We start from the raw sequence: 24,014 nt of genomic DNA, 5'->3' as shown, positions 1-24,014 counted from the left end.
GATCCCTCTAAACACTTAGCACACTGTTCTTTACTTATTCAGCTCTTCCAGTTTATAGTATGTTACCCAATCTAGAAAAATATCAACTGTTAGCTTTTACTAGTCTCTGCAGAAGCAGAAGAGTAGGAAGAAATCCCATAAACTACATTTAAAAAATAATTGAGAAACCAAACAGGGGAAACATCTGTGAAAGTTTGGGACCTTATTCTAGTAAAGTGAGCTTCGTATATTTCACGGTTTAAAAAAACACAGCAGCAAAACAACAACAAAAAAATGAAACAAACAAAATCATACAAACAAGCCCACTAACTCTTTCTTTACAAGACCTTTCCATAGAAAACCTGTACTGAGTATTTTAATGCACCCTTTTCCTGCTATATTATTATAGTATGCACATGCATTCCGGCTGTGCATGAAAATAGCTTTCAGGTGACGCACTTTTAAACTCTGCTAAATCACGTTTATTAAAAATTAACTTCAACTATGGAAACTTGTTGTCTTCCCTCTTTTCAGCCCTGGCCTATTATGAAGGCTACTGCCTAGCCCTCCTTGCAGCAGGGCTGCTCAGTCTTCATGGCCTAAAATGTATCTAGGGCATACTGCAGCAGCTCTAGCACACTGTGTGGCTATTTTTGGTGATGTAGCTTTTGTCTGGCAGAAGTAGAGAAGGATGGCATATGCTCGGTGTATACATGCTGTGCATGTGACTGATTTAAGGCTGAGTGATGTTTGGTTAAAAAAAAAAAGTATATGTATATTTATCAGTATTTTAAAAAACTCTGTGTAATATTACAATTCGTACAAATTTACTATGCTTGACTGCATGTGTTTTTGTTTTCCTTTTTTAATGTAATTGTGTGCTCATTGGACTGTGCATTAGAAAGTGAATTAGCAAGTTAATTTACCCTACATGTCAGTGACAGACTAGCTTTTACGTCCTCGGGCTGTGTGATCTGAACTGCAATGTGAATGTTGGAATACACGAACACTGCTTTTTATTTTTAGAAGCATTGTAGTGGGAGGGGTGGGGTGTTACTTTAACCTGCTCTCTCCTTAAGTTGGTAATTCTTTTCTACAGTCAGTATCAATGGGATGGTTTTGGACATTTTCTGAGCTTGGTTCTGGTTTTGTTTGTGATTTTTCCACTGTTTTATGTACTGTGCCTCAAGGGGACCACTTGCAGAGCAAGTTACCTACTCATAGTCTGAATAAGGATGATAGATACAATTAATGATAATTAATCTTTAGTTTTCATAATCAAAGGTAATTAATGCTTACACTCTATTTTGAGTTTGCAACTCAAACTACACGGTGTTATGGCATGATAGGGAAGTAGATTGCCAAAAACCTAGTTGCTTCAGGCTTAATGTTTCACAGGAAGAGCTCCAGAGCCATAGTTACTGTTTTGACCATAGGCTAGCCAGGTCCCCCAGCAGAAATTTGGGTCCAGTTATGGAGCGGAAGGAGAATATTTGATTCAGAGCCAATAATTTGACTAAATGAGATGCTAAAAAGCTGAGACTAGAAATGTTTTCACCTAAGGATATAGTTCCAAGTTGTGAGAGGCAAAGTGAGGTTAGAGCTCCTGGGGTTATCGTCACGACGGTTATACAGGGAGGTTCTGGCAGGACCAGATGCTCAATCCCAGGCTCCCTAGCCATATCATAATGCTGCTTTTCGTGTTGCACCTCAGGTTTGACAATGGTGACAGGACAGAGCTTTGAGTTCTCTGTGCCTTTTTAAGGTCACATGGATTGGCCAGCATGTAGAGTGAGTGGGAGATGCCCTTGAACCACATGAGTAGACTAGTTGCTCTGGCTTAACATATGATTATTGTAGAGCCTGAGTGTTTATAAGCTGTTTGTATTGAAATAGGAGGTCTAAGGATGTCATGATCTTGTCAGTGTGACAAATCTGATTTTGATGGTTTTGTAACAAAACTTATAATGACAGAATTTCAGAGGAGAATTATATTTGGTCACATATGAAGTTATATGATATCTTATAATGCGAAGTAAAATGTGATGTAGGAATGTGACACTATAGCACAGGTATTAATGTCTGGATTGAACGCTTTTTTTTTTTTGAGGTGGGGAAAGTAATATAGCAGTTGCTTTTAAGCTGTTAGTAATTGATTTGCTGTAATGGGCAAAGTGTTGACGTGAATGGCTGAACTGTGCTTGTTGGAACGGCTCATTTGTTACCAAGCCAATAGAAACATGTCAAGAATTACCTGATGTCCAAGAAATACTAAAATGCCTAATAGTATACTGAATATTAAAATCTGGAAAATGCACAAGAAAGTAATTCACTTATATACGATTGCAAAAATCCTTCACTAAAACCAAGGTCTTATTTCTTTAAGTGCAGGGTTTTTTAGTATTGCTGTAACTGATCTTTGCACTAAGCTGTTTGGAAAGGGAGGAGGAGGGTGTATTTTAAACTACTGAAGGACTGTCCAAGGCAAACATGGAGGCTCTACTGTCCTACTTCTCTGTTTTATTTGGAGGCGAGTTGGAGCTGGCTGACCAAGGCCTCCCTCCCAGGCAGTGTGTTTTGAAATAGGAAGTGGGGCAGTGTGGTAGACAGCTGCCAGTGCCAATACCCGGTGGCTTGAGCTGCTTAACAAAGGCTAAGCCCAAATCTATTGACGCAGAGCACGGGGAAGTGCTTGGCAGACTTCTCTCCCCTCCCTATCCTTGCTTATAATCTCATGATGCTGCGGATGTGACAAACTCCATTTTGATCAGATGTTGGGCCAGAGGTGGTGAGAACAGGTCAGATTTGACCTCAGAAGGATACTTCGACGGCATGTGGTTTTGATGCTTTCTGAAGCTGCACCTTTTTCTTCTATGACACCTCCTCCTTTCTGCTCTGAGTTTGCATAATTCCTGGCCTGAATTTTTGAAATGTAGGATGAGAGGCTGAAGCAATGCATATGGGGTGATACGGATCATGCTGTGGATTCACAGTAGACATCAGCAGTGCAAATGAGTGTGTAGTACTGATATAATGGACAAGATAGGTAAGCAACTCGCTCTTCTTGTTTCCGGAAATAATCCTTTAAAATGGCCTCTCAATTAAAATACCATTATCTCTATCTGTGGGAAGCATGTAGTGTTTTTCATTTGTACGTTCACTTTCTAATTAATTGTAGGGAGACTAACATGAGGCAAGGGGTGTTGAAAAAGAGTAATCTGTGAGCGTACTGATTTTTTTTTAAGCTAGAGTATGAAATTGAAGGTTTTATCTTTCTTCAGTATCTGCTGTTAATAACTAATTCACTATTGATTGCTTTCCAAAACACCAGATTTTTACATTTAAATTGACTTCTTGGTTGTAAGTAGCCATATTCTTAATATATGGCATAGTTACCTACTTGCTTGTAACATCATTCAGTCTAGTTAGTTTTAATTTTGAATTCGTGAGACTGATGGACACTGAGGATGGTAATATGCAGAAGATGAAGGGGCCTGTTTGTCTGTAATGAAATCTTTTATATAAACTAGGGACCACGGTTGCTAAAAGAGCTACTTTTGGGATTGGTATGTTGTGTTGTAGCAGCTTTGGTATCAGAATGCTTTCTTTCCTTAATCTGCCCTAGGCCAGACAATTGAAGAAAGATCATCTGTGGTGTGGAAGTTCTGTGGAGTTATTCCCCAAGTAGGGAATCAGTACAGATTTTTGTGACTCTTAATCTCTTCTAGTTATTCAAGTTTGTACATACAGTGCATGAACAAAAGAATGTTATTTTATGTTTTCCCTTCTACCTCCACTTAGTTTATCTTCTGGTGACTAAACTCAGCAAAAGCTATTAAAAAAAAAAAAATCTTCCTTATGAAGATGCTCTTTTGCTGTCTCATTTTGTGATTCAGCATGTCTGTTTTCCTCTTTAGTGGTTGCCTGCTTGGTTGCTCTGTAAACTTTGGGTTATGCTGTGTGGGTTATCTCTGAACTAATAAATGAATTGCTTTTTTCCGTTGTTCTAAGCACTAGTTAACATACCTGGAAGTAGCCTGATATTGTAATAGTAGCTTGATGCTATCATGCTTTCCATGTGCACCTCCCTCACCTGACCCTTATTTACCCTTAGTATGTTGGCAACTCATGTGTAGCTTTTCTCCATCTTCTGTATCCCTAATGCCAGCTGCAGCAGTGTTTTGTGGTGGTTTGGTTTTGGGTTTGTTTTTTTTTTGACAGCTGGTATCTGGCATGTCAGGCTCTGGAGCTAATGTAGAGGAGTGGAAGCCTGCACTCAGCCTGCGAACCTAGGGCTCAGCACCTCCAGATGTTGCCTTACGTGGTGGTGCCTGCTCTGGCATGTATCAATAGGTGCTTACCCATTGTACCGTCCAATTCTAGAGAGCACAGCCCCAAGACAGACTGCATGTGCCCTGCATTCGATGTACAATTAGAGGTCCTAGTAAATGTTACCTGATTTGATGTCTGCAACTTTCATTTGTTTAAATTGTGGCTGTCATACTGGGATTGCTTCGAGAACTGGATTGAGTGGAAAATTCTTTAATCTCCAAATCATGGTATGAAGTCATGGCAATGAATTATCTGGGATTTTTTTCATGTATTGGTTAAGTAGGGCAAGTGAAACTTAGTGCTAGCAATCCTTTATTTCAAGAAGCACTAGCTGTTGATTTACTACTGTACATGCACTATTTTCTCTGATGGTTACAAGAGTTTTTCCTTTTTTTTTATGAGTAGGCTTAAATTGCAGTCTTTTTCTCTTGGGAACACAGAGTTTAGGAAGGGAAGGAAAGGCATGCTGAGCTGCGAAGTAACTGTGAGGGGAGCAAGCAGTGGAAGTAAACTGAGACCACTTGCCTCGCTTTAATTTCAAACATAATTGGGCACTTCAGATGCGAGGGGCTGTTGCTTTAATCTATTACATCATTGCCAAAATCTTTGGAAACTTAATCAATCTGAATTATTAATATTGGTTGCAAAAGCAATGGACTTGTGCAGCTATCGGATTATTTTGCAAAGTAGAAATGGAAGTATAATGTAATAAGAAAAACATTATTGGAGAATATGAACAGAGAGCGTTTCATTTTAAGTCCTCAACTGAATGAATTATAGAAAACATGGCAGACCTCTAGGCTGTTGTAACTTGTGTTGATATAATTTCTTTAATTGGTTACTTTTAAAAAATAAACAGGCACAATGATAGAATTACCAGCTTAAATAGAAAATTCCTATATTTTGAGGCTGTTTTAGTATAAAAGAAAAATAATCAGCTGGCATCAAATTTTTCAGTACTTCTAATGAGGAAATACTACAAAGTGAGATTTTTAGACTTCTCTTGTTATTATCCAGAGCTGTCATATAAGCACTGTTACAAAATCAGAGCTGCTACAGTTTTTAAAAGGTATGTAAAGTGACCAACATTTGTTAATGGGAAACAAACGCAGAGGCCGAGGCTACGTGAAAGGATGGAAATGGGGGGGAGGAGGCTTGGAGTAGCTTTTGCATTTATGTGCCTGTGAATGTATTTCCGAAGTGCTTATCTTCCCTGGCCTACTTGCAGGCAGATCTGCATTAACAGAAAGATAGCAACTAGATGTGGCATCCCTGTGAAACAGAAGGTTTGGCTCTTTGTCATGACTTTTTGAAACTAGGGGTTAGATAGTGAACTCCACTTGTGTCATTCCGGCTTTTGGTGAGGGAGTGGCGATTTGACTACTGCCCATCGTATGCTCCCATTTGATCAAATAGGTCTTTCTAGTCTCTTTTTTTGCCTACAAAAGTGTATACAGATTCCTTGGTCAAAAGTGTGGAAAAAAACCCAAACCACAACAACAAACAAGAAATCTATAGATCAGAATATAAACAGAATTGCTACTTATTTTGCCTATGGTGGTGGGATGGGAGCAATTTTTTTTTTCATGTATGAGGAGAAATCTCAGCTTATACAGAAGATAGATGTGTTTTGGGTATCTGAAGCAAAAGAACCAAAACTGTGTTGCTTTTTCAATTAAAAAAAAAAAAAACAAAAAAAAAACAGTAGAAGATTTGAAATGATTATGTTGCCCTGCAAAGAAACATCTTGGAAAAAGACATATTCACCTGGATGAAATGAGTAAGCAGCCTGTTCTTTTAAAGATTGCAGTGAACGCATGAAGCAAAATGAGATTTTTCAGATTTGGTAGAAAATGTTCGTTGGAAAACTTCAACATTAAGTTGTTAAGAAAAGAATACAGCGTACAGTTTTGAAAATTATAATTATGCTATTAAATGAAAGCCCTGAGGCTTCCTTTAGTCATGAAAATTGATTGTGGAAATACTAATAAATGCTTGCTATTTGTATTTTACAGTATTATGGTTTGGGGTTTTTTAAGATGTCAGAAGACATCAATAGGCATGGCGGATTTACAGGGTCATGTAGCTTTGACTTCCAAGCTTAGGTGATATTTTTAACACAAGGTGGCTGAAAAAGCATTTGAAATGTCTCTCTGCTATTTTTAATGTGTCTAGCACTTAAAAAAAATCCATATAATCCTCTTGAAACAGATGGCTACAGTGAGTTAAAATCCTATGCTAGGATTTGGTCCTTTTACATGATGCCAAAACCAATGTCATGACACAAGGTGCATCACTGAATTTGGAGGTTAAAACTTATTTCAGAGCTGTGGGTATTTTTTTTTTTAAATTTTTAATAGTGATTAAAAAAAAAGCCTGCAGGGAATAGTGGAGTCCCCCTGGATGTTACGTTGCCTGCTAGGTATGCTACTTTTAGTTTATGTGTTGTATCCTATCTTTTTCCAGGCTATATTGCAGTATGGAAGTTATTGTTAACTAACTGTTCCCAAACTTTTCTTCTGTGAGGGGAAAAAAGTTAGGAAGCTAAATTCTCTAACTTCCAATCCTGTAAATATTTGAGCTGCCTAACTGAAGGCAGGATTCAAACTGATGTTTTTGTTTTAACTCTATGTAAGTATAAGCCAGGGACACTTCTGGGTACAGGGTTGAGATGAGGAGGATGATTGCTGGTGTTAGTCTTACCTAGAACTAAAGCATGCTTGCTTTTCCCACTTTTTTTTCTTTTTAGGAGGACAGCTGGCTTTTTTATCTATAGAATTACAGTAGTGTCTCTAGAGGTGGTGACAAAGCATTGGTGTTCCTGTCCAGATAACTGGAAATAATTTAATATAGCTGATGATTAACGGATGAAAGGCAGTCTTTCAGTGTGTTTGTTTCCTGCATGTAAAAGCAGGCAAATGAGTGGAAGGTTAAAGTGTTGATACATGTTTAAATTTTTACAGCTAAGTTACTTGACGGCTAAAATTTATCGATGGTCAGTGCCAGCAGTTAACCAGAGATTAATTTGAGCCAACTAGAGTTGGCTTTCCTCTGGTTAGTATCTCATTTGCACCAAAATGTATTTAAATTTAGAAAATACAAAATCATATTCTGACTCTTCTATCTATTTATAAAATACGTGCATTTCAAGGGAGAATATTCTATTCAGCAGTGACAAGAAGAGTGCAGCCCGCATGTGGCCTCAGTGGGTACTGCCCAACTACTCCGAGGGTGCACATGCACCACTGTTGTTCTTTGCTCTCAGTTCTCTGCAGAACTGCTTTTTCACTCAGTTTTTGTTACCAGCTGCAGCACTCATGGGGATGAATTTATAAGAGTGCTGACAGATAGAAAAAATCATAAGTAGCTTGGTATTAGATAAAGAAGGGACCTGAACTGTGGAGTAGTGAAGCCTGGTTTTAGATGTAAAAATTGAACATGGCCTCTTGAGATGCATTCCAAACTTCCTTATGCTCCTCTGGTTATCGTAACCAAATGTAGGTCCTTCCTATCGTGCTGAAGGACAAAACGTATACTAGAATACGGCAGATTTTCAAGAGGTGTCAGATTCTTCACTGATAGCTGAAGAAGTGCTACCTTAGAGCTGGTAGCTCACAGCATCTGGTGTTTCTACAGCTCTTACTGCAAAGCCTACTTTAGTGTTCTTAGTTTATTGCTCTAATACCTGCAAATAGCACTTGGAAAAGACAGCAAGCATATAAATAACTAGTTTATTGATGACATATTAAAATCTGGCTTTTTCTTGGTGAGACCGTGTGCATATGAAAACGTGTCTTAGTATTCTGAAGTTTGTGCTTCCTGATAAAATTTAGGATAACCCTGGGCAATTCTTAAGAGGGCATGTAGGAGGTAAGAGCTGATTTTGAAGATGCAGTCACTTAAGAAGCTGAGTTTCTCTGGGTTTCAGTGACAGGTTGCTGTTAGGCACGTTGGCACATGCTAGATTTAATCGTTATAAAGCTGGTGGCGTGGCAGATTTTTTCACCACACTCTACTTACTTTACTGAGAGCTTTTCGGTTTGGTAACATGCCCCTATTCTCAATTTCTTAATGCTGTTTCAGCCAGACTGCTGCATTGAACTGCAGAGCAAGCAAAGAGCGCATTAAGAGGGATATTGAGAAAGGAGTAGGAGGTTTGTTACATCCATTGGAATGTCCTGAAAAAGAAATATTGCTGCTGGACTCTGCCACATGAGTAGTTCAGAAACCATGTTATTGAGAAATAACTAGTATTGTTGCAAGCACAGATTATATGTATGCTTCCAGCTGAGGAAAATAGTGTTTGTGCTGAAGTGTGTTATTGTTTTGTGCCATGATAAATACAAGATCACTGCTGCTTTAATCTGTACTTATACAAAGGCAGAGGTGTACTGTTAGTCTTATGAGGACAGATTTGAATGCAGCACTCTAGCAACTTTGTCTAATTGAATAATAGCCAAGTTTCTCCTTGAGCTGTACAAAATGCAAACGTAGCTCTTAATCCTGCAAATTTTAATAGCCTGAATGCATATATGAAGGCAAAGATGGTATTCCATAGGACTACAGCAGACCAGAATTGTATACCTAAACCAGGCTGTGACACTCCAAGTGGTCAATGAATCTTAGGCCCATTCTGTACTTTCTGCAGCTTTCACACTGTGACCAAGTGAGACCTGGTCCACCAAGCATTGCAGCCAGTCTTTGCAAGCTCTTTTTGCTTGGTGAATCTGTACCCCCAGGCTCTCAGGGTCTTGCAAACTTGTGCATGATGTAAAGCCTTCTGTGTGCTAGTGTGACCTCGTTCAGTTTGTCAGCCTCATGGAGGTGGTGTATCAATGATTTATGAAGCCTCCTCATTTGTCCTGGAAAAAAAAACGTTTTACCTGTTCTGTCTAGTCATGGTGAAATATGTATATTTGCAGTAGTAGAAGCATCTGTAAAATTAAAACAAGACAGTAAAATAGAGGTTATATTTATTGGGATCTTTCCTCACTGCCTGAGACTTGGAGCTGGCTGATAAAATGGCCGTAGAGCCTCTCAAGGCTGGCGTGGTATTTATTAGCATGAATGTCTGCCCTTCTTTTGTTCAAGACTGCTATGCCTGTCTCCCGGGAACAAGGATGTGGAAAGGGCGAGGATGTGAAACAGCCCAAAGAAATTCCACCTTTTATTCTCCCTTTCCCAAGCCTGAGCGCTACTCTCTACGTTTTTTCACTTAAAAAGGCTTTCCCTCACCATGTGGTGACTGGACCCAGGGCTCTCCATCCTAATGCAGAGGGGTTGCATGATTTCCCTTACCTGCTCCAGCTCTCTTAATTAACATTCACATTGCTTAATCTACACAGCTGTCTACATGCCTTCTCTTGTTATAGCCTCTGAAATAAGCCATTTAAGAATTTGATAATTATATACCTTGAAAAACTCATTTGTGTAATCATCTTGCTAGATTGAAAGCTCTCTTACTTGTTCTAGTTAGCTTTGTGGAAAGACTGACTATGATATTTTTGATGGCAAAACTAGGAATGGATTCGGTGTTAACTTGTGGGATTTTGGAACTCAGAGATTGCTGGAGCTGAAATCTCTTCACAGTGTATTTTCTCTACTTTGTGGAAACAAGGAGGATCACTTTTGAGTAGAAGAATGAAATATTTCTTGTCTGTTGGTTGAAATTTTAAAATTTTCTGATTTAACTCAGTGTTGCTTTGCTCTGTTCTTACTGGGTTTAATATTCAGCTGGTCCACAATCAGTGTAACATGAAGTGCTTCTGGAAAACATACACTATAGGTTTGCCTGCGTTTTAATACTAAACAAATACAGCAATAATACGACAAAATCATGTCATAGAAAATATTGAACTCATCTTTCTAAAAAGCAGTCTCTGATTAAAACACTTTGGGATGCTTGCTGGCTGCTGTTAGTTACATCTCTGGCTGCATACCTAGCAGTGTACTACCATCTGTGGCAGTTAATAACAGAAGATGCAGTTGGACATCCCCTCTTCACAAAGATGGGTGTAAAGGCAAATACACTGTTGCAGATGATTTTATGAAGACCAGGAAAAAAACTCCAAACAACCAACCAAAAAGGACAAACAAAACTCCCCAACCACAGATGAGAGAATTGCCAGCTGTTATGTAAATGTAGAGAAATCCTTAGAAATCTGCACTAAGATGTCTACATTTTTAATACGCCATTAAGCGCTTAGCTTTAGAGAGAGAGGCCCACATAAGGCTTTTTCTCCATCTTTGGAGTCAGTAGTTGAGCAACTGTTTCTCAGCTGGTCCATTTAAGGCTCAGCGCGTGTAGTGAAAAGAACTCTTTCTTGGTTTGTGTGTGGTTCACTGAACAAGGTGGCTGCTTAAAACCAGAAGTGTTTAGTATTATACACCATGTCACCCTTTGCTTTTACCCTAACTGACCTTTCAGCTCTGTAGAAGAGAACACATACAGTGATTAATCAGCCCATGCTCATTACTTTGGGTCATTTCCATGGCTTAAACAAAAGGAGGGAGAGGAACATAAATGCAAATATTTTCAACCATTTGCTTTTAAGGGCAGGATGTTGCCTGCTGTGTTACAGTGAGATTTGGTCATATATTGCCTTTTGGTGGTGTTGAATTAAATGCCGTTGGCTGGTTGGCCAACTCTTAGCAGGAACAACAAGAGCTTCCTCTGGCTGCTGCAGCTGTAGGGGAAGGGGTTGTCATATCTTCATGGTAACATTAGGAGCATCCTGAGCCAGGTTGATGGGTGGGCACTGTTTTGTATCCAGAATGCTTTGTGGTAGAAGTTGTTAATAGTTAATGATCCGTGGAATTCAGTGAGCTTCATATCTCAGCATCGTGCCAAGTATCTGTTAAAAACAATTGGGGTACTTTTGAAAGTAGTTTTATGAATAAATATTTAACATGTGTATGTTACACTATGGTTGATTTCTTTTGTCCAGCGTTTCATGTGCTTAGAAACTAAGCTCGTAGGATTTATGTTAAGTTTTTCTGGGGAAAAATGGCAACCAGTCCTATAGTAGCACTTAGACACTAGTGAATTTGGGACATATTCAAGACTTACTGGATGATATTATTGACATTGAAGAGGCATTTTGTTTCTATTCAGCTACTATAGCTCCTTCTGATATGTAACTAGCTCAGAAGAGGCTATCCTTACCCGTTCTGTCTGTCCCTGTGACTTACCTTACTTTCCTGTTTTGTCAGACGGACCTAGAATAAGAGTCTTTTCTGTAGCAGTTATGGATTCCCTGGTCAGTTCTGATCCAGCTCTGATGAAGAGTCTGAATGTGTTCCAGTTTGTTTAACGGTCTCCTGGCTTCAATACAGGTCACATACGTAAGCATCTGTATAGAAGGAAGTGCTTGCAAGGTAGGAGCTTTGATTACTGCTACTGTGCAGAGAAGGTTTTAACATACGCAAATATAAAAGCTATTTAGCTTCTTCCTGAATATGTTGTATCATCTGACTCATAGTGCCACTGTATGATGCGTGGACTACTTGGAGTAGTGTCCTTCTCCCATATTGCTTATATTCTCTTAATCATTACACTATCTAATTATAGCTTAGATGTTGAGGAAAAATAAGAGTTTCCAAAGCCAGTCATAGTGTTCTCTAGCTCCTGACCGGATGACTCACTAGTGCCTTCAAGAAATTTCCTTGCAATATCTATAGAAGATTATTATTCTAGCACAGATCCGAGAGCATCGCTGATAAATTAATGTCATCTAAATACAACATTAACTCTTCCAAGGGGAAGGTCATGTAAAGGCCTAGAATGTTGGGGGTTTTTTACAGTATTACTTGAGTTTTCTTCTCAATCGTGTTCACTGGCACGTGTAACTTCATACTACGTGACTTTCTTCCGAATGTGGAATTGACAAGTGGTCTGCCCTCTTCACTAGAACAACTGTTCTTCTGAGGTGGTATAATACTGTTTTGCCCTTAAAAATATGTAATTTATACCAGTATACACTGAGCACTAGTATGGGGAGAAGAATGAAGTAATGCACATACTGCAAATGGAATCAAATCGCATAAGTTTAGAAAAGTCTAATTGCATAGGTCTAGTCTTCAACCAAAAGTAAAATAATCTTAATTTCTGATGAGCCAGGGAAAATGCTGGACTGCCTTAATTTGTATTGTTATTTCACTTTATTTATCAACAGAAACCAGGGAGACTTTTCATCTAGAAAAAAGGTCTCAAAATTAACTCTCAACTTGGGACTAAATCCCACTGATTTGAGATTCTAAGTGTTATAAAAATAAATCCAAATATACACAAAATAAAATTTTTATATGAAAATGTTAGTTAATCTGTTTTCTCCACACAGTCTCAAATGAATTAATATTGCTTATCTATAGCCATTTCCTTATCTAGATGTTGCAATAGCAGGAGATTTAACTGGTACAGCTAAATTTAGATTGCTCTTAATTTGCAGGAGGCTAGAAGATGGCAGCTAGGACTAGCTACTGCTAATTATGTGGGTATGAGTTCATTGTGATGTTAATTACATGTAGTTTGAAAATGCGTGAGTTCAGAGTATTCTTTTGCTATTGACTCTTGGAACTCCAAAAATGGAGGGTAATTTAGCCCTTTCTTTCTGGTTTAGCATAGTGGCACTAATATGGAATCTGGAATCATGTGCTGCTGTTCAAGGTGATGTAGAAGTGCCAAGCAAAGATCTCTGCATCCAAAGATCTGACAGTTTCTAAAGCTGTGTCAGTGTTAAACAATTGACTCTTGATAAATACTTGTAAAAGTAGTTTTCTAGAGAGCTGTGGTGGTTAGGTGGCTCATATTCTTTACAGGCAGCATAATTCTAGTCCAATATTGTGTGAGAGCTCTGAAAAGAGTTTTAATTTAGCAAGGAAGGCCTCTGCCTTGTCTCACTGTGATGTATATAACCAGTTTGTCAATCATTTGTTTCCCAAACCCTCGCTGTTTTTAATGTTAACAATTCATATTCAGCTTTAGAGTGATGTTAAACCAAGACCATTCATTGCTTTATGTTTTTCATAATTTATTTTTCTGCTTTCTAGGCCCTGAAATAGAATCTTATGATCCCTTCCTAACTTATTCCAAGCCAAAGCTATTTAGAAGGAATTATACCAGTTTTCCCATTCATCTGTCACAATTCAGGCTTGTGAAGCTGAGTTTGGACAGCAGAGTAAATACCCAGCATGTGATGGAATCCAACCTTGGCCTTGTTGTCTGGCCATGCATAGCTTGGGACTTAGCAGCTGAAGACGCAGTCAGGAGAGGCATTTCAGGTCTAAATTTACTGAGTTAAAAAAAGAGAAAATAGGGCAGACAGGTAAAGAGAGGAGAGGTTGTGCTCTGTATAAAGGAATGGCCTGAATGATTGGAGCTTTGCCTTAGGCAGGTGACAAGCCAGTATAGATCTGTGGGTAAGGAGCACAGATGATGCTGTAGTCAATGTCTGCTGCAGGCCCCCTGATTAAGAAGAGGGAGCTGATGCTTCTGCATTTACGCAGCTCGAGAGAACCTTGCAGTCACAAGCTGTAGTACTCATGGCTCTCTCTTAAGCTTTTTTTCTGGAAGGGCAGTGTTGCTGGGTGCTTAGAAGGCAGGAAGTAAGTTCAATACATTCCAATATAATTCTTGATGCAAGTGATCAATGAACTGACTAGGGGGACATGCTCTGCTGGACCTGCTACTCACAGATGAGAACTGGTGAGTGATGTAAAGGTTGAGGGCACCTTTAAACTGCTGTCTTGCAAACCTTGGTTTTGCAGAGTGTTCACCTCTACTTGCATCAGCTTCTGGCATCGATGTTCTATTAAAAGCAAGATAAATGCTTGTTGGAAGTAAAAAGTGCTGATTAATTTGTTTTGGTGTTTGTTATTTTAATTACAAAGTTGGCAGAGCAGTAGGTAAGCATTAATGAAATCAAGTTAGCTCACACACTAGTTTTTGGAACTAATGTTTTAAAGTGTCTCATACAGAAACAGAGTGCATCTTGTTGTTATGTCCTCTATTGTATAGCTGTGATATGAATTCTAATTGTTCAGAGCATGGACAATGATGTTCTGATTTGCCTGGCTGGGCTGATTAAGGGACTGTGGAGCAAGGTACTCTCTCTTACAGAGCAGCACCCTGTGTGACTGCTTCAAAGTGTTTGCCTTTGAAACATCCATTGTGTGAATGAAGACAAACCAGTGAGTTGGACCTGCATTATTTACTTTAGTCATGTTTCATGGAGCTTTAATCCTTTTTTAGCCTGGAACCTCACGAGTTTTGAGCTGCAGACTGCCTAGACACTTGGCTTTCATAGGTGAAATAGATGAGATATTAGTTTATTAAGAAGGGATGTCCTGAGATAGTGGCAACATATGGTGTCTGCTCTGGAAGAAATAATTTTTTACACACAGCACGAGTGTCTAAGTCTTGTTGGATAGTGCAACAGAGATAGAAACAGAAATAGGACTTTGATTGAAAGATAGACAGATGCAGGATATGAGTAACTACAACCTGATAGTCATCTGTATTACCAGGAAGACAGGGACTGGGTAAGTAGATTGATGGGCCATGGTTGTGAGGAACTAATGCTCCGCTCTCAAGTCAAATTCAGCATAGCAGATTTTTCTAGCCTTGGTTTACTGTGGTGACTGGCAGAATGGTGGTAAGCACTAATATCCTGATCTGGAGCTGTTTGCAGTTGGTGAGACTCCATTAATCACAAAAGCCTACCTTGTCTGAGAATTTAGTGGGAATGTGCTAGTGTTTAAACTCAATGAGCTGGTAATTTTGAGCATGTATTATAGTCCTTTGTGATGAAAAATGGTTTTATGAAGGATTGAAGCAGGCTTGATGGGTGTCAGTCTCCCTGTGGAATGGCAATCAAAAGGGCAAGGCTCAAATAATAGTCTTGTAGATGAGGCCACTTGCATCCTTAAAAATAATTTCCACCAGTGCAAAACAGGGAACCTGGGAAGCAGTTGGTACCCAGTCTGATGCCAGCAGTAACTGATCTATGCAGCCCCAAACCTGCTGTCTGTCTTCCATATAAACAAAAACTTTACAGTATTTGGTGAAGCCAGGAAGCTCGCCATTTTGGGGATACTGAAAGTAGTTTCTGAGAAATATTGCATCGCTGGTATGGAGCCAGTTCCATTCAGTGGCTGCACAGAAGCAAGCTGAATGGCTTTGGCAACCAGCCTCTCCACAGCTGCCTCCGTGAGCAAAGTGAAGAGCTGGAGGATTGCGCTTGAGTGACTTGCCTGAAGACGAAGCAGCCCTGAGCACTTTTCCGTCCCCACCTTCCCTATTAATGGAAAAGATGGGGAAGCCCAGTGACCCTGCCTGAAGTTACTGGACCTGTTAATGCTGGCTACTAGGCATTGGTGCAGGCTGCCTGCGCTTTCAGAAATATGACTCAAACATGGTGAACGGTGCATTGCTGTGTTGAGCAATGATTTCAGCATTGTGTTGCTCTCCCCTTTTCTCTTTTTTTTTCTTTTTTTAATCTTTTCACTGTTTATGTAATGTATATATTTTTATATGATACTTCTCTGCTGAAGTGGAATAGTTAATGAACATTACAGAGCAATAAATTGGATTTTGAAGTATTGTGGTGACATAGTTAAGTCATTTGCAACAAGCCCTTTTATTTGAGGGTTATTTTTTCTCTGCTTTTGACTGAACAAACGAATGCACCAAGAACACACTCTATAAAACTTCGTAGAGGTATACATAGTATACTATAGTTTAGTCCAGCAATCCTTGTAAAACATTTAATCTTTAAAGGCAAGAACACAACTGCTCTTCAAACACCCTTCATGAAATTAAAAGTTTAGTCTGCTATCACAGAAAATGGTATTTGTTTCATTTTTCTTGGTACCAATCTATCGTGGTTAGGCTGCTGCAATGAAGTATATGGCTTAGAGGTCTAAATTCTTTGTTTTCTCCATCCACAATAAACAGGAAGCCACTGAATTAAAGAGCTGTAATTCCAGGAAGCATTTCAGAGGTGTTGTAAAACCAAGATGTTTTACATAATAAAATAACCCCAAGAGGGAATTTTATCCTTCTTATGCTTGATTTGAATTTTACAAGGCAGATGGCAAATAATTAAGTTTGCATAACATTTTCCATTAAAAGTGCCTTGTTTCAGTGTCTATAACTTTGCTAGACCTAAATGGTTTGATCTCTGTTTCTTTTTTGCCAGGTTCTCTCTCTCTTTTTTTTTGTTCATCTTCAGCAAATGTACCGATTACTGCAGAATGAGACATGGGGAAAGTAATGTGGCCTTTTGCTTTTTGAAAAAATTCTTAATAGCAGTCTCACAAGGATGGCTTAACTCCACCACACTTTAGAGGAAAGATTTAAAACTGGGAACAGTTGAAGTTTGGTTTTAGAGCCGCATCTCCTCCTGTCCCTGTGAAAAGCCAACCAAATTAGCCACACAAAAAGTCAGTTAACTCATGTCTAATAGGGATGCATTCAGGATTTGAATGCTATAGTTCTGCTCAGTTTTTTTGACTGAACTGAGGCAGCACCCTTTGCTCTCAGATGCTTTAGGGTCTCGTCAGTGTTTGCATGATTCACCATCCCTATAGAATGACTGAGCACGCTCCTGTCCAGAGGTCCTTGCTTCCCCTGGCTGCTTCCAGTCTCTGCAGGCTGCTTTGGCACCAGGTGCACAGACTGCAAGCGTAGAGGCTTGCTCTTTTCCAGTGCTGCCCAGATACCTGCTGCTGGGTGTGCAGGAAAAGTTATCTGATGACACTAGAGAGGTGGGAGGAGATGATGTTTGGGTTGGAACAAGGCTAGCTAGAAAACGACAAGGGTGAAAAATAAAAAGGCAGGAGAAGAGACTAGCAGGTTCAGGAACAAGTGAAGGAAGTTGAGGCAGTGCCTGAGGTATGGATGCGAATGTGAGATCAGGAAAGAATAAAAGGATGCAGCTAGTGGAAAGGAGGGGATAATATTGTCAAAACATATTGTTCTCCCCATCTAGTGGCAAGGCGGTAAATTGATTTGTGTTAAAGAATACAGAATCGAGATTTCCTGAACTGATTTGTTAATTTGGGGAGTAGGGAGGGCGGTGGTATGTAAAGTTACCAATTTTTTATGTTTGTATGTTTTTAATTTTAGGTGACAGATATGTCAGTTCATAATGCAAAGTTTTTGTTAAGTTTTAGGGTTCTAACTTCAAGCACAGAAAAGTTAAACCTCAGACTGAAACTTGCCCCTGTAACTCGGTTTAATATAGCCTATGCGTGTATGTACTGTCAAATAACTAAGCATGCGATTGTGCTTTTGGAAGTTAATAGCCCTCTCATCGGTAAGGCTAAGTAACGAATGAAGTCAGGCTTTGATCTATCTTAGCACTATCTTAAAGTTGTGGAGGTATGAATTAATGGAAGCTTCATTGCAACATCTTTCTAGGTCAGTATCAGAAGGTCAAACCTTCTGGGACTTGAAACACTTTGTAGCAGTTTATTTACTCTAAACAGTAGTCCAAATACAAAGATTTGTGCAAGTCTTGGTATCAAGAATGAGAGGTATTTGCTGCAGAATACCGAACAGTTAGAGGGTATTGGTTTAAAATAACTTCTGGGTTTGTTTTTTTTGTTCTTGAATTCTATAACTTGGTGTTAAATAGATTTCTTCAGATTTCTTTTGATGACAGCATGATGCAATGCTTAATCAGATGGTTTATGTTGCATATTCTATGATGTCATCATTATAAAACAATAAAAAAATCAGATCTGAAGAACAAAGCAACAAGTTTAACACTTATCCTATTCTTTGTTCTATCTGTTAGACACAATCCAACTAGCACCATGGTGGTTTTTCCCTAGGTAACTAAGGTACCAAATACAATGACAATAATAATTTTGTTTAACACCCTATTTGATTTGGTGGATAGACAGACTACCTATGTATATCGGACTAAAAGCAAGAGGTAAGATATTTGTTGCTCCTGTTAAGAAAGTAGACTAAGATATGTTGGGTTTTATTTATTTTCTGTAGCATCCCATTCTTCTGTATCTTATTTCTCTAGAAGACTTAATTTTGAGGGGTTGTTAATACTTGAATATGGCTCAGTCCTCTCAGACTGGTTTTGATATTATGGAAAATGCTTAAAATAAGAGCTAGTAAATGAATGAAAGGTTTCCCTGAAGACTGAAGGGGGGGAAAAAGTGAAGTTTATATCCAGGAAGGCTAAGAGCTGCCAATTATGGTAATCAAGCAATGCAGTCAGCAAGACATCTAACAAGTAAGTGCTTGGAAAGCCAATGACAACAATGCTTAAGAAACTAAAGGAAAATCTGCGTGGACTTAGAATGATTTAAGTTTTTATGATGTTTAAAGAGATGTCATTGTACTGGTCTTAGGGCAAATGTTTGTGCTGCCAAATAGCTGTCTGTAGCTGTGCTTAAGAGAAATCAAATGCCTGTGGAGATTCTGTACAGAAATAAGTTTTGCTTTTATAAAAAGCTTGCTCACATGGTGTGGGTGGGAACAGCAGCATGTAAAGATGCGTGTTTTAGTGATGTGACACTCAGCCTAAGTTCCGAGAATGAACCCGGGGAAAAAATATACTTGGTTTTGCTAGCGTACCTGAAGAAATTAATGATTCTTACAACATGAATGCCAAAAAGCAGCTCTAGTAATCATTTGATATGTTCATGTTAGAGAGAATTTAAATGTAAATGTTAGTGTTATTTAAAGATTGTTTATGAGTGTCTTACTCTTCAAATATATAACTTTGCGTTTCTAAACACATATTCCTTTATATAGCTTCTCCAAAGACATGGAGCTCAGAAATAATTAAGGTTCTTTGTGCAGCCTCAGTTCTGTGTATGTAGTATTGCAACTATCTGTTAGCCTGCTGCCCTTATGCCATGTAATACCTTATTACTCAAGAAGTCCTGTTTCCTGGCAGCTGGATAACCATAAAGATGGCAATATGGTAACAGTAAAGAAATGGTCCCTGAATTGAAAACAGAACTTTCCAATATCCTATGATGTTCAGTTTGAAAGAGAAATTATCAGTGGTGTCTTGTGAATTTAGTTGTGTTCTTGGCTGGTAGTAGCTGTATTTGCCTCGTGCCTCCTTAAATACGACAGTGTAGTCCTGGCACAGTTTGTATATTTAACAGTGGTTTAAGTGCTTACGGATAAGTCATGCAACAGTAATATATTTCCTCAAGTCAGTATTTCAGCTTTGTTCCCTGCCCAGCAATGGTAGGAAACATTCCTTCTTGCTTCACTGTTTCTCGATATATGCATTTTGCACCACATAAAATTCTTGTTTTATTTAGCTTATAGAAATAGAATATATCATTTATATAAAGAGCAGGAGAAGAATCAGATAATGGAGCATTGACTTGCTATAAGTAGTTACAGCATCCCTTCTAGTAAGGTAGAGGCAGGCTAGCAGAAAATTGCCTGTTTTCCTCAGGCAGGCATTCTCTTGATTAGAGTAATGGCTTGAATGTGTGCATCCAGAAGCTTAACTGCTAAATAATGGCATGCAGACTTCGTAGTTTTAAGTGTTTCAGAAATAATTGTCTGTACAGAGTAGGTTGTGTAAATAAAGTGTGCCTTCCGTGAATCTTCCTGCTGTCTTTAGTTGAGAGGTGGTTGTTGCTATAGTGACTGCCAGGCATTATTCATGGATTAGTTTCCTGGGGCTGGAAGAAGGACTGAACATCTCTGCAAAATCTGTGAGCTGTAGAGCATCATCCAGGAAACTCTGCAGGAGTGAAATAGTTACCTGCGTTACTTGTACTGGTTCCACTAACTTGTAGGAGGTCTAGAATTTACCTCTCTTGGGAAGAGAAATCCTAGCAGATGTTCCACGCAAAAATCTAGGTGGCCTAATGCAACATTATGTGAAGACAATTAGGTACCAGGAGCAGCACAGCTATCTCAGTGTAATGCTTAATTTGTTTTTCAGCCAAGATGAGCTCCTGTGTTGGAGTCTAGTGTTAACAAGACTCTCCTACTTTCTGTACCTGAGTTGGCTTGAGGTGCTGAGTCAGGTGATGAAACCCATATGACAATTAACTTCTTCAGTAAATAAGGTCAAGAACCTGCATCTTGCAGACATCTCTGCAGCTTCTGAAACCAGTTATAGGCAATTTTACCCCATGCTGCTTTGTATAGAACATTAAATACCTCAGACTGTTTGCATTTAAAAATACCACTACTTCTTTTCACCCATACATCTTCCTTTCTTGCATTTTGGACATCTCTATTTTTACTGATTCTTTTATAAAAGATTTGATAGGATGTCACTGAAGTCAGTTGTCAGGGCTTGTGCAGAACTGTTTCTTTGGGAGTAAAATACTTCCAGTCTCAAGTCACTCACCTGTTTTTGCAAATGTATTTCTGTTGTTGCTGACTATAAGGTGAAGATAGCTGGTAAATCTGTCATCTAGGCTGAAATTATCCTGTTTCTCTTCTTGCAATGGGCCTCCATTTATTCTCTTCCAAATGAGGTAATTCAACCATGTTTCTTTTGCAACCCGGTTCTCTTCATAAAAGCAAAAGGAAGACACTGAAGATGGTTCAAAGCAATTATGAGATGAAGGCCAGGAGTCCACTTAGCAGATACAGTGATTCAGAGTTTAACACAGAGGGAAGGAAATCTGAGATAATGTAAATCTCTTACGCTTTATTGTAGGGGTTTTTTTAATAGAAGTGTAAAGTGAGGGAATTGTCCTTCATGGACAGGCTGGTAACTTGGAACCCAATGAACTTGGAACTTCTACTGCTGGTAGAAGATCAGTTAAAAGTGATTGGAGGTACCCAGAAGGTCAGGAAGCTCTGGTGAGTATGTTCTAAAAGTAAGGCAGTGGGAGAGCTGTGGTGTTTTAGTTGTCACTTGCATAATTGCATAAGGTGACAGTGCAGGGTAACCTAAATAGAAAGAAGCCTCTGAAAGGGAATAGTCCTATTTTTTAACAATTTTTTTGTTTGTGAAGTTTATGTCGCTTCATTTTTGCAGGTTTTTTGTGCCACTTGAAGACACTTGCTGCCCTTCTTGTGTGTATAGAGGGGGTAATGCTAGACCCTAGTATTCAGAGTACACTGCAGTTACACACACAGCAGAGGGAGAACATTAAAGTAGAAAAATAAGCTGCTGATATCTGTCTCTCCTATACAATGTCTAGAAAGCCATTACTGTCTGAATTTGCTCCTTGTGGAAAAAAGCAGTTCCAAAACCCCACCTTGCTTCCATGGTCTAAACTTTTCCTGTTATACAGAGCTCAGCAGCCTGAGATGTCAGTGAAGACAACAAGTGTTGATACACAGAGCATACTCAGCCTGCACCTGAATATGGTATGTGTATGTGGGCATGTTCCCATATAGCAACAGGATCATTCCGTTACTGTAGAAACAGATTAATTAATGTGAGACAGAAAAGCAGTCGTGCCTTGCTTTTGATTGCTCAGTATGTTCTGCTACATATCTTAAGTGTGAAGCCACTGGGATGGTAGCTATGAATCCTTGGTGCACATGGCCTTAAATTCTTTCAGACTAGTGCAGGCTGAACAAAAATGGGAAGAGTTGAGAGCATAGAGGAAATTATGGATATACACCGAGATCAGAAGGGAAGTTGTGGCTTGCATATGTCAGTGGGGTGGCAAGAAGAGAGCACTGTGTTGGTTTAGGAGCTTGTGGGAGTATCCTAAATTAATCAGTAGATACTATTCATTTTGCAACATTCATTTTAGTTAAAACTACATGTTGCCTCAAAAGAGGCAAAAGTTGTGACCAAGAGAGGTTGCATCATTTTTAAAAATGTTGAGCCCTCAAGATCAAATTGCTTAGTAGAGCAATGTATAGCAAAGTATCCGGTTTCTCCTTCTTTTTGTATTTACTTCACTTTACTGTACTGTATTTGCTATCTGTGTTTTTGTAGGACTCAAAGGCTGCGGTATGCTTTGATCATTGTGCCCTCTGAACATGAATATCAAATAAAGAACACTCGAGTTGCTCTCCCCAGCTCAAGCAATCTGACCTTTGGATCAGTGTGATATTGAAAGCAGGCTAGTCTGTGCCTGATTCTGCAGTTCTCAGCAGTAGGTGTAAGCTTCATCATGACTTGGAAATAGGCAGAGGAATTACCTCATAGTTGGAGCAAGCTCTCTTAGTTGAAGTCCAGAAAGAATTTTCATGTAGAAAAATGTATAGGTGCTCTTTGAAGTGACCTTCCATGTACAACTCTTACGATGATACACCGGCACAGATCCTGGATCTGAGGATCTGGCTGACATTGTGGTAGCCAATGATGCCTGCAGCAATCGGAAATCTGAGGAAGAGAGGCAGCTGATAACCCTTGCACCTTGGCTGGAAGTGTCTTGCCCTTGAGCAACAGGGTCACAAATGAATCACTGCAGGCTGGCTGTTGCCCAGTCTTTATGTCTGAAGAGCACACGGCCTAAGACAGACTGCACAGCACAAAGTGCTAGGAACTGATGCCCTGCATGTCCTCAGGTCATGACATTTCAGCTTTTATTTTGGTGACACATAATTGAAAGGTTTCCATTCCTGTGTCTCATCTGTACCTGGCCAAGCTTGCCAGCTTTCTGGTCAGCTGCAGAAACAGCCTCACAGCATAGATAGCCCTTTTGTAGCAGGGATTTATTTGGGTTTTTTTTTAAGGCTAATATAAAACTGCAATATAAAACAGCAATATTGCACTAAGATGATGCAATATAGTTACCTAGAGGAAATAATGCGACTACCAGCTTTTTTTTGTAAACGCTGTTACAGTTACGTACTTGCTTTATCATCTTTCAGAGACTCTTAAGCAGCATAAGGGCTCTCTCTATAAAGGCAACTCAGTTTGGTCTGTTCTCTTATGTTGTTTAATATTTTAGGATGCAATGCTTTTTAAAGCCAACATAGTCAGCCTAAAGTAATCTTTTATAAATATGCATCTCCCAATAGAATAGTTACACAATTTAATCTAACACCCACAATTTTAATCTAAAAATTTGTCCCTTTCCCTGTAGTTATTTGTGTCATCCAGTTTTATATCTGTGGATTTTTCCAAATAAGCCCGTCTTCTGTTTTTAGCATTTTACAACTTAGTGTTGAATTAGCTGTGATAGTTTTAAATCATCTGTTTATCTTCCTAGTCAAAAGTATGATTAAAACAGTGGTGGAACTCATGCTATTCCATGAGCAGTGAGCACTAATGCTGATGAATTTTTATTTCTACTCAGCTCAGTCAGGACACCAGAAGTGAAGAACATTAGTTACCATGCTTTGTACGGCAACTCTCATAGTAGACTTCTGTGATCACTGTCAGTGGAAAAAGAACTGGGACAGTCACTGCCTCCTAGCATCTTTTAATTTATCTTGTTTGCAAAACAGACCCTTAAGTTCCACAGTGTTGGAAATATTAAAAGGTGTACTTCATCTTCAAGCTTCTAAGAAGTGGAAGTATTTCAAGGTAAAATTAATTCATAGATGTGTTTAAATAAGGTATGAACTCTGCTTTGCTTTACTGTTTCAGTGAGTAGAAATTATATACAGATATTCTGTTATTCTTCTGAGTAATATCTCTAACTTGCAAATGGGCTCTAAATATTGCTGTTGAGACTTAAAAGTAACAGGTGTTTTCCATTTGCTAGTGACAGAAATGTCAAAAGGTGAAATTGTCAAGACTTGTATTACTCTTTGCTTCATTCTAGCTCCCTCAACG

At 39.0% G+C, this 24,014-nt stretch overlaps 1 protein-coding gene across 7 annotated transcripts in view; it reads left to right on the top strand.

Annotated features, from left to right (window-relative positions):
- MAP7 (microtubule associated protein 7) overlaps window positions 1-24,014 on the top strand; it is a 115,184-nt gene that overhangs the window by 33,806 nt on the left and 57,364 nt on the right. The window contains exon 1 of one of the 7 annotated variants that reach the window (XM_069851972.1): window positions 2,705-3,025. The exons of the other annotated variants lie outside the window; for them this stretch is intronic. Within the exon in view, the coding sequence (XP_069708073.1) occupies window positions 3,013-3,025 (13 nt within the window). The 5' untranslated portion in view covers window positions 2,705-3,012. Of the gene's footprint in view, window positions 1-2,704; window positions 3,026-24,014 lie in introns of those variants that run through there. 7 annotated transcript variants of the gene reach the window in all.

The sequence above is a fragment of the Phaenicophaeus curvirostris genome, chromosome 2 (genome assembly GCF_032191515.1).
Source record: "Phaenicophaeus curvirostris isolate KB17595 chromosome 2, BPBGC_Pcur_1.0, whole genome shotgun sequence".
NCBI classification, from domain to species: Eukaryota; Metazoa; Chordata; class Aves; order Cuculiformes; family Cuculidae; genus Phaenicophaeus; species Phaenicophaeus curvirostris.
The sequence above is the reverse complement of the archived record's forward strand: the minus strand, read 5'-3'. Positions and strand labels throughout refer to the sequence as shown.